We start from the raw sequence: 13074 nt of genomic DNA on the forward strand, positions 1-13074 counted from the left end.
GAGCTAGGAAACTGGGGGCTGCAGGCAGCTTCACCCACGTCACCAGCGGCAGCGTGGGAGCGTGGTGGGCAGGCGGAGCTGGGAGGGTGGCTCCCCGTCACTTCATCCTCTCCGCTGCCCTGTCACCCCTGCTACTGCCACCCTGAGGAGCTTCCCTCCGTCCCTCCCGGGGAGCCTAGAGGGAGATATTATAGGTTAGAGAAGGCATTTCAACCTTCTCGGCTGTGACGGAGCCCAGGACCAAGAGCATAGAAGTACCCAGCTAGCCTGCTATTCTCAGTAGAACCCCAGGACTCCCTTACCTCCCTCTCTGGCAGCCCACACGAGACGTGCCATGGGCGTTTAGCCCACATGAGAGAGAGTGCATGTGTGTGTGTATGTACGTGCTTGCATGCATGGGGTGTCTCTATAAATGATCCACAGGCTGGCCCATCTTCCTCTGGGCAAGGTCACCTCCCCAAAGCCCACAGGGAAGAATGAAACCACTCCCATCCCACTGGCTTGCTGGAGCATTAAAGATAAAGGATCCGTCAACCCCACTCCCAGACCTCCCTACACATCCACTCGGAAGAAAGGGTCTCCATAGGCCATGGCTGTTCGGACAACACAAGTGTCCCCCAGCCACCAAGAAGTCAAGAGTCTCAGTCGCCTGAGTAGTGTCTGGGGGAGTCAGGTAGGAATCTGGCTTCTGCCTCTTGTGCTGTGTGACCCCGGGTGAACCACTCGACCTCTCTGTGCCTATAATTCCTTCTTAGTAAGATAAGGAAACACTTCACAGGATGGACTTGACCTATCTGAAGGAGTCTCAATGACAGCCACCAAAGGAACAGACTATAAACACCTTTGGAAACAGGACTTGGGCTAAGAAACTTCTTTAAAAGATTAACAATAAAATAGGAGGGGGGGGATGTGGGTAGCTTAGAACTTCTATATCTTCCATATTCTTTGCAAAATTGCCAAATAAGAGGTCTGATCCAGCCATTTCATTAGAAAATAAAGTGTTTATTAAGAAACTATACACTGAACACTCCTATAAGTCTCTGTGGAAACACAACGCCCCATTGTGATAGCACAAGGTGAGGAAAATGGCAGGATAAAAGATGCTGGGATGGATGGAGCCCGGGAGGCTGGAAATGAGGTAATGATTACAATAATTAAAAAACATCACCCTCAAGCTTGCTCCTTAAAGCCACACTCAGGAGGAGGCCTGGCCCACGGGGCTGGCAGGACACAGTGGGGAACAGCCTGACATGAAGCAGGGGGCGCAGGGTGGTGGGGAGCTGGGAGGGGCCGGACAAGCACACACCTCGTGGCCCTGGAGACACCCCGAATCCCTGGGTGATACTTGGGACTCAGGTACCTGGGAGGCCACCCCAGATACTGGGCAAGAACTTGGAAAACTTGGAGTTTGTAAACCCCATGGGAGCATCTGCAGAATCAGGCTGGGCATCTGGTATGAAGAGCCTCCATGCACAGGACCCAGGACATTAACCCTAAGTGGGAATCCTCACGCCCGGGGAAGTCTGCCAAAGGCAGAGAGCCTGTCACCTAGTGCTGTGCCTCGCCACCCAAACTTAGTGGGTTAGATCCACCACCATTTGGCCCTAGGACCTCCCTGGGGGAGGCGCCCTGCTCCAGGCTCTCCACCATCCGGGGGCAACCTGGGCTGACTTCCCACAATGGAGGTGCCGTGGGCGGGGGTTGCTGGGTCCACCCCAAAGTCCTCTCAGCCAATGTGGCAGCAAATCTGGGAGAGGTTCAGGCCCTACGACTATGCCTTTATTTTAAAAATCAAAGCGGGGGACCTCCCTTCCCTCTCCCCAGTGGGTCAAGCTGAAAACGGGGAAGCCACCTCCCTTGTTGGGAGAGGGCAGCCGTGGGGTAAGGCATGAGTCAAAGCAAGCAGGTGAACACGCATCGTGACCAGGGAACGGATGACACTTCCACTGGCGCCATGAGAGGGGCTGGGGGAGGCCCATTTTTACTTCTCTTCCCCTTCAGCTCCTCTTGGCCTTGGCATGGTGATTCCATTGGATTCCACAAGTGCTCAGAGTCAAGAACAAGTGAAAATGGGGACGAGACAGAATCCTGGGATCACGGACTACCAGGAAGGGCCGTGGTCCCTGGTTGGCCAACTCACAGGCAGGCCCTCCTGCAGCCCAAGCGTGTCGCACTGCAGACCTAGGGGCCAAGGAGGAGTTTCTAATGCCACACGCACTGTGAGCCGCTCCGGAGAGAAGAGGAAGTAGGGGGAACTGTGTCCAAAAATATACAGGTATGGTTTTCTCCACCAAAAATGAAAGTATATAAAACAACTGGGTTTCCATTCTTTCCTCTGAGACCTAATCTGGTGCCAATATTCGGGCCTGGTCCCCCTCCTCGCACCACCGGCTCCACCTCTGCTTAGATGCTCTTCCCCACCGGAGGCTGCGGGCGACGAGGTGGCTCAGAGCTGAGCCAGGGAGACCCAGGCTTCCAGGCAGGGCAAGTGAGGCCGGAGCAGAGCTGACTTCAGCAGGCTTTCTTGTGGTGGCTGGGTTGTTTTTGCAAAGCAAGAGAATGGCTAGCGTGTTTAAAGGATGGTTCCTGGTGCACAGGTTTTGAATTCTCTTTATTGGCTCTAAAGATGGTGGCGGGAGCTGCCTCGGAGGCCAGACAAAGAGGAACACAGTGATGGCTGGAGGGAGAGGGCGGCCCTGCCAGTGTGGATGGGGAACACCCGTCTCGATGGTGGTCAAGGGTGTGGGCACCCGTGGCTCATGCAGATTCTACTTAGCATCCCCGGATCCAAAGAGAACAAGGCCTAGAGCTTCCAACCTCTCAGAAGGGCCAGCCTACCCAGGTGGCATCAGAACAGGGAGGCTTTAAAGGAGTTTTTAAAAGCCATGACGTCCTTTGCTGAAATAAACATTGACATCCTCAACATAGATGCCATGGTTAAGAGGCTTGGAATGTCCAGGAAGGCTTATTGGATTCAACATAATTTCTCTGAAACCTATAAAAAACAAAAACAAAAACAAAACAGAAAAACAGAAAAAGGCAAAATAAAGTAAAAAACCAAAACCCCCAAAGAAGATCAAAACTCGGAGGGCAAACAGAGAGGGAGCTGGAAAGGGGGGAAGAACCGGAGACACGGGCACAGATATACTGGAAATAGCTAAATGAACTGTCAGCAAAAGGGAAGGAGAGGAGGAGGAAATTAACTTAAAACCAAGCCTGGTCAGAGAAATCAGAAACGCTCCATTTTGCTGCAGCCTCCACTGAGCCCAGGAAGGGAAGTGAGCAAGATACTCGGGCGCTTGGCCTCGGCTTGTCAGTGGAAGAGGGGAGCGGCCTCGTGTCAGTGGGAGGAACCCGATGATGCCCGTCTGAAGGGACACTGGAGGGCCATTCCTAACCCCAGAGCTGGGTCACACAGACCACCTGTGACCACACTGCGGGGGAGAGGAGGGAACGCTGCACTCCCCAGCCTACCGCTCCTTCTCATGGACTTCTCATCTCATTTCACCAGGAAGGGTTAGGAAATGACAGCTGACCTCTCCACCGTCTCAGAGTCTCCAATCTTATGGGGATGGACTGTCCTGAGGAGCAGCCCTGGGGCCAGTGGGCCATGGGCAGCCTCAAGCAAGGAGGGCTTCCATGGCAGCTCAGCTCCGTCTGGCCACACTGCCATGGATGGAATGGGGGTGTCCAGAGGGGTGGGTGTTCTTGATTGCATCTCCAAAAGGAGGTTTTTCAGTTAACATCAGGTCAAGACAACGTTGGTAAAAGAAAGTCTGTGAAAAGTGTGTGTTTGCCTGTGCCTCATGGGCAGCTGGAGGTGGGGAATATGGAGGTGGGGAGAGACTGAACAGGCTGCACTGAGACTTCTCCCTCCTCATCAAAACAGAGTGTTACCATCTTCGATGTGGGGAGCCCCCTCTGCAGGAAGCAGGCTCAGATTTGTGAAGCTAGAGGGAACCTCCCTTGTATGACATCATGTTTAGGGAGAGGGTCTGTTTCAAGATGTGACGTTTCTGTGATGGCTGCCCTCTGCTGAAGGGGCAAAGGGCTTTCTTGGGTCTGGGCAGCCTGCGCAGAGGGCTGGGACCCCTCTGTTCCTCCCCAGGCCCCGGGCCCTCTCTTGCCTCTCACATACCCCTCGCCTAGGCCTCCGAAGCGCCCTCCCTGGAAGACTCTTCTCACCTAAGGGACGTTAGCACCACCCCACACGGGCACCTCGCCTTCCCCGTCCTCTGGGCTATATGTAGACTCAACGAGGTCTTAACATGGTCAGAATCAACACTGGCCGGGGGAGGGGTCTGTTCTGCATTCAAAAGCCAAAGGAGGTAACTCACCATGTGACCTTGGGTAAGACACTTCCCCACTCTGGACCTCAGGTTCCTCATATATATAGTGAGTTGATGGGACTAGATGATCTCTATTGTCCTTCAAGTTTAATATCCCATGATTGTCTATGTTTGAAAAGACCCCTGGCAGAAGAGGCAGACAGTTAATGGTCAGTTTTGAGCCCCGAGTGCAAAAACACAGGGAAGTACTGTTCTCAAGTGCACAGTGCCAGGCAGAAATCGAGGTGCTGCCAGCTCCTGCGCTCACACTGCTTGACCTGCAGGGCGGCTGGTGTGTTGTAGGCATGGCATCTAGATAGTACCCTCTGAGTATGGCACGGCGGCATTAAAGACCTGCCATCACCTGGCCTCTGTCAGACCTTTTCCCTAACGTGCTCGTCCCTGCTCCCCTCCGTGGGCCAGGGCACCTGAACTTGTGCCCATCACTGCTACCTGGGTGATTCCCAGGGCTGGAAGGATGACTCTCAGGACCTGGGAGATAGCCCTGCAGGTCCCAAGACCCTCTTTCTGGCACCTTCTCTCCCATAGAAGAAATTCAGCTAATCTCCAAGAGGGAAACAAGTACAAGGGTGAGAGAGGGGAAGACAAGAGGGTGATCGGCCCCTTAAAATCTTTCTTGCCTTAGTTAGGACATAAAAGTCGGGAAAACAAAAGCTGTTGGTTCGCTGGGGACTCACAGACTATGCCTATGAACAGCATCTTTACAGCCTGAGAGAGAAGTCTCCTTTGGAGGCCACGCCGCGTCCATGGCCTGGAAGGCCCCAGGGCAGGCCCATTAAAGGCAGGGCCAAGCCGGCCTCAGCCTCGGCCAAGGTCCCTGAAGCTGCCTCCGTGCACACAGGCCTTTTCCCATATGAGCCGGGATCTGAAGTTTGTTTTCTCTGGAACTCTTTCCCAGGTGGAGTCTTTCCAAGATTCTAATGCTGGAGTCTGATAGCATAAGAGGCAGTGCTCCAACATCCTCCACTCCTCCCCTCCTCCCCAGAACAGCCCCGGAGCAGAAAGGAAAAATCATCTGCTGGGGGAGGGCAGGAGAGACCAGGACCACCAGGGACATGACCGGGACAGGGACAGACGGGGGGCGGGAAGGCCAAGAGGAACAAATACTTCTCCGAAGAAGACCTCGCCCACCCTGGCTCAGGGACCCCACGTCTAACCTTTCCCTCCATCTGTCCACAGCGTTCCCCGAAGTCACCCAGCGCAAAGCTACTTCCAAGCCTTCTGTAGCTCAGAACAAAGCCTGGCCCTCAGGGACTGTCTAGGTCCGTGTTTCCTGAGAAGCGAGCCAGAGACTCTGGGATCGTTTGGGAACGGGACGGGGAGCTGTGAAGACAGGCAAGGGGAGAAGGGGCGCTGCGTGCCCCTACGGGTTGGATGAGAGGTTTGGGAGCCAATTCCACTGAACCAAGAGCAGGTTAAGTCTTCAAGAGCAAGTGCTTTAAAATTTATGGCAGCAAAAGACGAACCAGCACCTATGGCTGTGCGACACGGAGGAGGCCTAGACCTCCAACTTCTGCTTTCCTGATCATCTCCCCTCCAGCTATCACCCGGCCCCTCCCACACTCTGGACTTGGAGTCCAGGGCCCCCAGCTTTCCAGCACCCGCCAGTGAGGAGAACGTCCCCGAATCATCTGCCTGCATGCTCCTCACCCCACTCAGGAGTCTCTAGGCCTCCTTTCTGTACTTGCTTCCTCCTTTTATTATCTGACATGGTAACTTTATTACCTAACTCCATAAAGTGGTTTAGGTTGTGGCCTTGAAAAAAGGCCCAATACCAAATGGAGCTCACTATTGGATTATTTTCCAACATTTCCTCCTCAAATGTATTTGTCTGTCATCCCAAAGTTCTATTTGCCGTAATGCTTAGAACTTACACGGCATGGGCTGTGAGAAGCGCGCTTTATGCCCGAGAGTGAGCTGAGGTACACAGCAGCCCTGGCACTAGGGGCATGGGTGCCTTAACAATAGGGAAGAGAAGGCACAGAGCAATTCAGATCCTTGTTCAGACAGAGAGTGAGAGCAGGAGAGGGCAGCAGGTCAGATGTTGGATGTGGGGAGCCTGCTCTGCACCCCACCCCAGTCAAGGACATTCTGGCCTCATCATCCCCACCTTTCCCGCAGGGGTAAGAAGAGGTGACATGTTTGAACCATGCTTCCTGAGATATGGGCTGAAGAAGGGAGCCCCAAGGAACGCCCAGAAATGACACTCCTCCCATCAGACACAGCACCGATCACCCTGGAATCCAAAGATCACAGCCTATAGTTAATTCAATTTCCCTCAATATCTTTAAAGTTGATATTATTAACTCCATTTTATGTGTGGGAAAACGGAGGCTCTATAGTATTTTTTAAAAACACTCCAGTTATGGTCCCTCGTTTGTGGGTTTGGAAACCAAGGGGCCGGGAGGCTCCAGGACTCACGCCAGGCTGCCCTGTGAATGAGCTGCAGGCGTTGAAGGCAGGCTCTCTCACCTGCTCCGTGCACTCTGGGAGTTGGGCCTGGCTGCTCGGGCACCAAACAGGAAGCACATCCCACGGCTCTTCCTGCTTCCCACCCGATGGGCCGGGATTACATGAGCCATGTGACATGACTCGCACATGTGTGTCTGTGTGTGAATCTGTATAACGTGTCACATTATTTTGAGGTTCTGCTCTAGTATCTTGGCATTTGCGAAGCATTTCATCTTCTAAAAACTTTAAATAAGAATTACATTAGCCACAAAACAACTCTGTGAGGCAGGAACAGAAAAAACATGGTTATCTTAACGTCAGTGCCTCCTACCCCCAGCCTGACCACGGGCTCCCCGGAACCAGTCCTCCTCACGTCCATCTGCTCCCCCAGGGAGCCCAGGAAAAACAAGACTCTTATGAATCAAAATAGCCAGGCTCTAAAAAGCCAGCAATGAAGACGAGCTTGGTTAACAGGTGAATCTCAGCCTATCACAACAGCTAAGGTACATTACAAACCAACCAACAAAATCAGACTCTGCAGGCGAAGGGAAGAGTGAGGGAGCCCAGGGAGGTCAGCAAGCAAGTCCACACCAGGCTCTCGGTGAGTCCCAAACACTCAAGCAGCATTTTGCAAAAGTCTCCAGGGCTGAGGGGGGACGTTAAATCTACCAAAGGCAGCAGGCCAGCACATAAATCCTCGTTCCACACCTTATCACCGAGCAAAGTACGTCTCGGGTTGAGAAGAGGACAAGGAAGATAAAAATTATTGAATTACTTGGCTAATTCTTTACTGAGGCAACCAGATGTTACCCACTCCCTTGTTTTTTGAAGCTGGCAGATGAGGAGCACAAACAGAACGTTCTGGATCTGACAACTAGACGGAGATCAGATATGGCTACCTCCGAGCTGTGGAGCGATGCTATGACCTTTCTATCTGTTGACAAAACTGTTCACGTTGCTGTGCAGAGCCAAGGCCGCGAAGGTAAGCTGTATGCTCCCTAGAGAAAAACCTCAGCTCGCCCGTCCTGAGGGACTATTGTATACCAGGCACTGTGGTGAGCACCTGCCAGGTTTTGCTTCCTTTATTTATTTTTCTTTTAAAAAAATCTTTATTCTTGAGAGTATTACAGATCAGAAAACCGAGGCACAGAGAGGTTAAGTAACCTTCCCAATGTTCCCCAGTGAGTAGGAGGCAAAGCTGAGATGTGAAGAGGTGAGATGCCTCTAGCAGCCACGCACCTAGCTTCTATGTCCATTGACCCCTCCGGAAGCAAGAGGACCATGTAACCAATTTCAACTGGGGACCCACACCTGCTTAAGCCAATGTAGCATATGGAGGAATAAACGCTTTCTCTCTAAGGAAAAGACAAACCTGATGAAAACCTCAAGGGATAGTCACAGGGTGCGGGGAGCCAACTGCAGTGACATATTCGGATGTCATTTCCTTCCTTTCTTTTTACACTAAGATTCCACCCAATGGCTATTTTTAAGATGGAAGTCTCCATGGCAATTGAGAAGACGGGAAACTGGTCACAGAGCCCCTGGGAAACCCTTGCCCAGTCACGAGCAGAATCTCTTGCCTAAGGGCCACATATTCCTGAGAAAAGCCAAGCAGGACAATGAGTATCTTTCTTAGCCGACCTGGCTTCCCGAGGTGTCTGCTGTGCCCCTGACTTGATTCCAGGCTGTACCTAATCAGTCATGTCCCTCAGAGTCTGTGCCATCCTCCACCTGGTCTGATGCCCTATCCTTCCTCATCATAAGCTCCTTCACGCTCACCTGCTACCTCCATCTTCGAGGTACCTCCAGGCACCCTTGACCTCCCAGAGGGACTATACCAGAGTATCTGATTTTTAGATGATTCTAAGCTCTTCCAAGTAATATAATGCTAAAACAAAAGGCAGAAAGTACACACAGGAAGATCCAAGAGACTTTTTGCATGTGCCACAGACAACAGGAAAAGGGTAGCCCAGAAAATAGGCAGATAAACTTTCACGTGAGCAAGAAAAGGGAAGTGCTTCTCAGCAATGGAAAATCCGAACAATGCAGCCCAGAAAAGGGACTTAGGAAAGACTGAAAAGTATTCCTTGACAATATGGTCTCAATATGTGCTCCTGTGGCCAAAAATGCCAAGACATTGCCAAGCATTATCAAAACAGCTAATGGAAAAACAACATACTGCCTTAATCTTGTGCAAATTCAAGTCACATTTGCATCAAGAAGAGTGCACACACTACTGCCTTCCACGGTGCCAGCCGGCTGGCGTGGCTCAGTGGTTGAACATTGACCTATGAACCAGGAGGTAGGGTTCAATTCCAGGTCAGGGCACATGCCGAGCTTCTGGGGCCGATCCCCAGTAGGGGGTGTGCAGGAGGCAGTCAATCAATGACTCTCCCTCATCATTGATGTTTCTTTTTCTCTCTCCCTCACCCTTCCTCTCTGCAATCAATAAAAATATATTTTTAAGAAAGATATGAAAAATCTAGGGAAGGCTAAAGGGAGAGAAAACATTTAGAAATAGCAGATGTAGAGAGAGTGTGAGAGGCCAAACTTAAAAGTTCTGTGGGACTCAGCCTTGACATGCAGGGTGACTATGAATAATGTCAACGTTGTGGATATTGAACTAGGGGAAGGATTGATTCAAGTGAATGATGATCTTGCCAGCATTCAACTGCTCTTGGTCTGTGCCAGCAGCAGGGATGGATAGCATTTATCCTGGCATCGGGGTATCCCATATGCCGTATCATTTAATCGTCCCAATGCCTAGCACAATAGCATTTATTATTGTCATCTTACAGATGAGAAAAATGAGGCCCGGGAGCTTAAGTAATGTTTATGAATATATGGCAGTATAGCTGGGATTTAAATCCACATTTGTGCAACTCTGCAGCCTCTGCCCTGTATTGACCCCGGGTTACGTGCTCACTGGGGTCCATCCCATCAGGCACACCCACACTGCTTTCCTCTCTGATACACTCTGGTGCCACCAGAGAGGCCTAAGGACAGGCTGCCATGTTTCCCTGAGGAGGAATCAGGCACCTATGGGCTTGGCCTCCAGGTGAGTCAAGATGTCTGGTGGCCCAGAGAGGCCCAGGAAGGAATACTGGCACCTAGGATGCTTGCGCTAAGACAAAAGCCTTGTGGGGACAGGCTTCCCCTGCCAATCACTCCAAAGAGCCATCAGTGACACTACCAATGGGTCTGGCAGTGGGCCTGTCTCTAAAGCAGAGATTTTCAACACTTTTCATCTCACCACACCCATAAGGTAATTACTAACATTCTGTGGCACACCAAAAAATATGTATTTTGCAGACCTGACAAGAAAAACAGAAATAACTTTAATTCATTCAAATCGGACGAGTATTGTTGTGTTGGCTGTTGTCATTTTTTTATTTGACAATCTAAGGGAAAAGAGGTCAGTGGTCCTGACTACGTAGTCAGGTATTATATGTCTTAAAAATTCTTGCAAGCACACTGGTTGGAAATTGCTGCTCCAAAGCCTAGAATTTATCTGCCATACTGGTCTCCATGGATTCCTTCACAGAGTGAGCTGGACGGGCTCTCCCATTGCAGACTGTGGCTGGGAAACCACCCTTTCACTGCAGACTTCATGAACAGAACAGGCCACCTAAGCCCTGTGTGCTAGGTAATACATCCACTCTGAAGGGGCCGCTTTGGTCTTCTCCAAATCCTGGAATACATCCCACAGCTAACATCCACAGACAGATGCTAGTGGCAGATCTCCCCCTCTTACTGACATGAACTCAGGCCCTCACATCGCCCACCACTACTACAAGTCTGCACCTCAATCTCCATCACACCCCATTTTCCTTCAACTAAGAATTTTACCCTCGAACATATTCATAACCTAGCAGAGACAGGGCCGACCAGAGCATAACAGGTCTGTCTAGTTCAGTGATGGCGAATCTATGACACGCGTGTCAGAGGTGACACGCAAACTCATTTTTTTGGTTGATTTTTCTTTGTTAAATGGCATTTAAATATATAAAATAAATATCAAAAATGTAAGTCTTTGTTTTATTATGGTTGCAAAGATCAAAAAATGTCTATATGTGACACGGCACCAGAGTTAAGTTAGGGTTTTTCAAAATGCTGACACGCCGAGCTCAAAAGGTTCGCCGTCACTGCCCTAGGAAGACCTCTCAACCCTGAATACGCTGATGTTAAGAGGCGGGCAGGATAGACAGCACTTCCCAGACTGACTGACAGAGGAACCCTTTCTTCAAGAGCTTCTCACTGGACCAGCAGAGATCTGTAGGACACGAGTAATATACAGCATCTGTAGCTATCAAAATAGCCCCTGACTTGACGAAAATAAAAATGCAAACCCAGAAGGCAGTAGGGTGAGTGACCAAACAAGAATATGTCAGTCAGCCACTGAAACTTTCCCGCACCTCTTATAATTATTCCAGGCTTTTCTCTCCTTCTCTCCCATTCTCTCCACAAGCATGAGCCTCAAAAAAGGGGTGTAAATTACACAGGGACGAAACCTCTGCAGCTATCAATCTTATGTCTCAGGTGTCTTACATCGCAAAGTGCTTCTCGATTAGCGACCAAGGCAGCTTTTCTCGGGCACCTGGTGCAGTGCGATGCCTCCCAGGCGCCTGTGAGAGAGGACTGATAGCAATCACCGTGCCCATCCAGAGGTCACATGACAGGGAGTGTTGGTGGCGAGTCCTGGCCTCAGCACAGAGCCGGCAGCTCCACAGGCACACAGCTCATGTGGCTTCATTTGGACCGAGAATGGCCAGATTCTGGGACTTGAAGAAGCAGCGAGCATCTCCTTTGATGTGAAAAATGTACCAGGATATCAGTGGCTTTAACATTGGGACTGATGTCAAAACACGCGTGAGCCAGGCACACGCACACATATGGAAACATGCAGGGACACACAGCTGGTCTTATGTGTACACACAGAGAGATATAAGGAAACCAAAGTATTTTCCTACAATGGAAAGGAAGAGGTTTCTAGTCAGAAGGGAAGTGTCCCCTAGAAAAATAAAAATTAAAATTAAGCTGGGTTGGGCCTGTCCAGAAAAAAAAGGGCAGAATCCTGGGACTAATGGAGAGGAAATATCGTTCCAGAACCTGAGGTTAGAAGACAGGTGCTTCTAAAAGAAGCTCCATGTGCAGGACGCTGGAGGGAAATTTAAGTGAAAAAGGAAGATAAGGCACCTGGGTCTAATTCTACCGATGCCACTAAGTCACAGTGTCCCCTGGGACAGGTGTCTTAGCCACTCAGAGCCCCAGTTTCCCCACCTGCAAGCAATAGGGCTGCACAGAATCAGTCCTTGCTAAGATTGCTTGTGCATCTGAACCAGTAAGGCTGGCCGGCCCACACGCACACATGAACCAGGACACACAGCTTCTAAAAGCTCCCAGGTGATTCCAATGCAGACGTCAGAGGACACAGACTTGGGGTCCAGGGAACCAGGTGGCTTTTAAGTGCTTCCTGTTTTGAATTCTCTGACCAGCGAGTAAGTCTGCTCTCCTGTCTTCATCCCCATCCCCTGGCAGGTTCTTGGTGGCAGTGAAGCTAGTGAGGGGGAAGCGGGGCTCTGCCCCCAGTGATTCGTCATATTAAACAGACGCAGCAACCCCTCTGGTCCATGCTCCATTATTCATACAGTCCTATCAGTTACTGAAATAGGATCCTGACCACTACCGGGAAATGGGATAAATAAGATCCACCTTCGTGAGCACCGCCTCCTTTTGCTGGAAGATTCCTTTTCCATTAGCAGCAGCTCAGATGTCCCGGGCTTCACAGACCAGCCCCATCTTGGAGCGAAGTAAGACTGAAGGACAGCGAGGTCCACACTCGGCTAATGGAGGTCAGGCCTCTCCCTCCGTCTGCCCCAGGGCCCTCTAGTCAAGGGACAGCGGTTCGTCTACTGGGAGAGAGCTGTCGTCTGCTGCTTCTGAAGCTTCATGGCTGAAGAGGTCTGGGAGAAACTCAGCCTCAGAGACATTCAGGGAGTTTAATTCTCCATCTTTTTTCACAAAAGTTTTTCTTATTCCCTTTTGATCCACAGTGTGTTGGGAGGTAATTCTGTCCTCCAATATTAACGCCAAATGGTTTAAATAAACACGCATGGCACACAGAGCATTAAAACCTGGCCTCTGCCACTCAGCTTATACCCCTCTCACCCAGAACTGCTGACTCCACACCTGGGCATATGCTGTTCCCTCTGCCTGGTCGGCCTCTTGGCTCCTGCCGCCTGTAGTTCCTACTCATTGTCTAGCATTTACCAGC

General features: G+C 50.8%; 1 protein-coding gene across 5 annotated transcripts in view; it reads right to left on the reverse strand.

Moving 5' to 3' along the window:
• NTRK3 (neurotrophic receptor tyrosine kinase 3) overlaps positions 1-13074 on the reverse strand; it is a 213838-nt gene that overhangs the window by 63636 nt on the left and 137128 nt on the right. The window contains exons 14-15 of one of the 5 annotated variants that reach the window (XM_059678131.1): positions 4338-4472; positions 982-2995 (exon numbers count right to left, since the gene is read on the reverse strand). The exons of 3 other annotated variants lie outside the window; for them this stretch is intronic. In XM_059678131.1, coding sequence (XP_059534114.1) covers positions 2877-2995; positions 4338-4472 — 254 coding nt within the window. In that variant the 3' untranslated portion in view covers positions 982-2876. Of the gene's footprint in view, positions 1-981; positions 2996-4337; positions 4473-13074 lie in introns of those variants that run through there. One more of the 5 variants, XM_059678132.1, reaches the window with a different exon arrangement.

The sequence above is a fragment of the Myotis daubentonii genome, chromosome 21 (assembly GCF_963259705.1).
Source record: "Myotis daubentonii chromosome 21, mMyoDau2.1, whole genome shotgun sequence".
In the NCBI taxonomy this organism is placed as follows: domain Eukaryota; kingdom Metazoa; phylum Chordata; class Mammalia; order Chiroptera; family Vespertilionidae; genus Myotis; species Myotis daubentonii.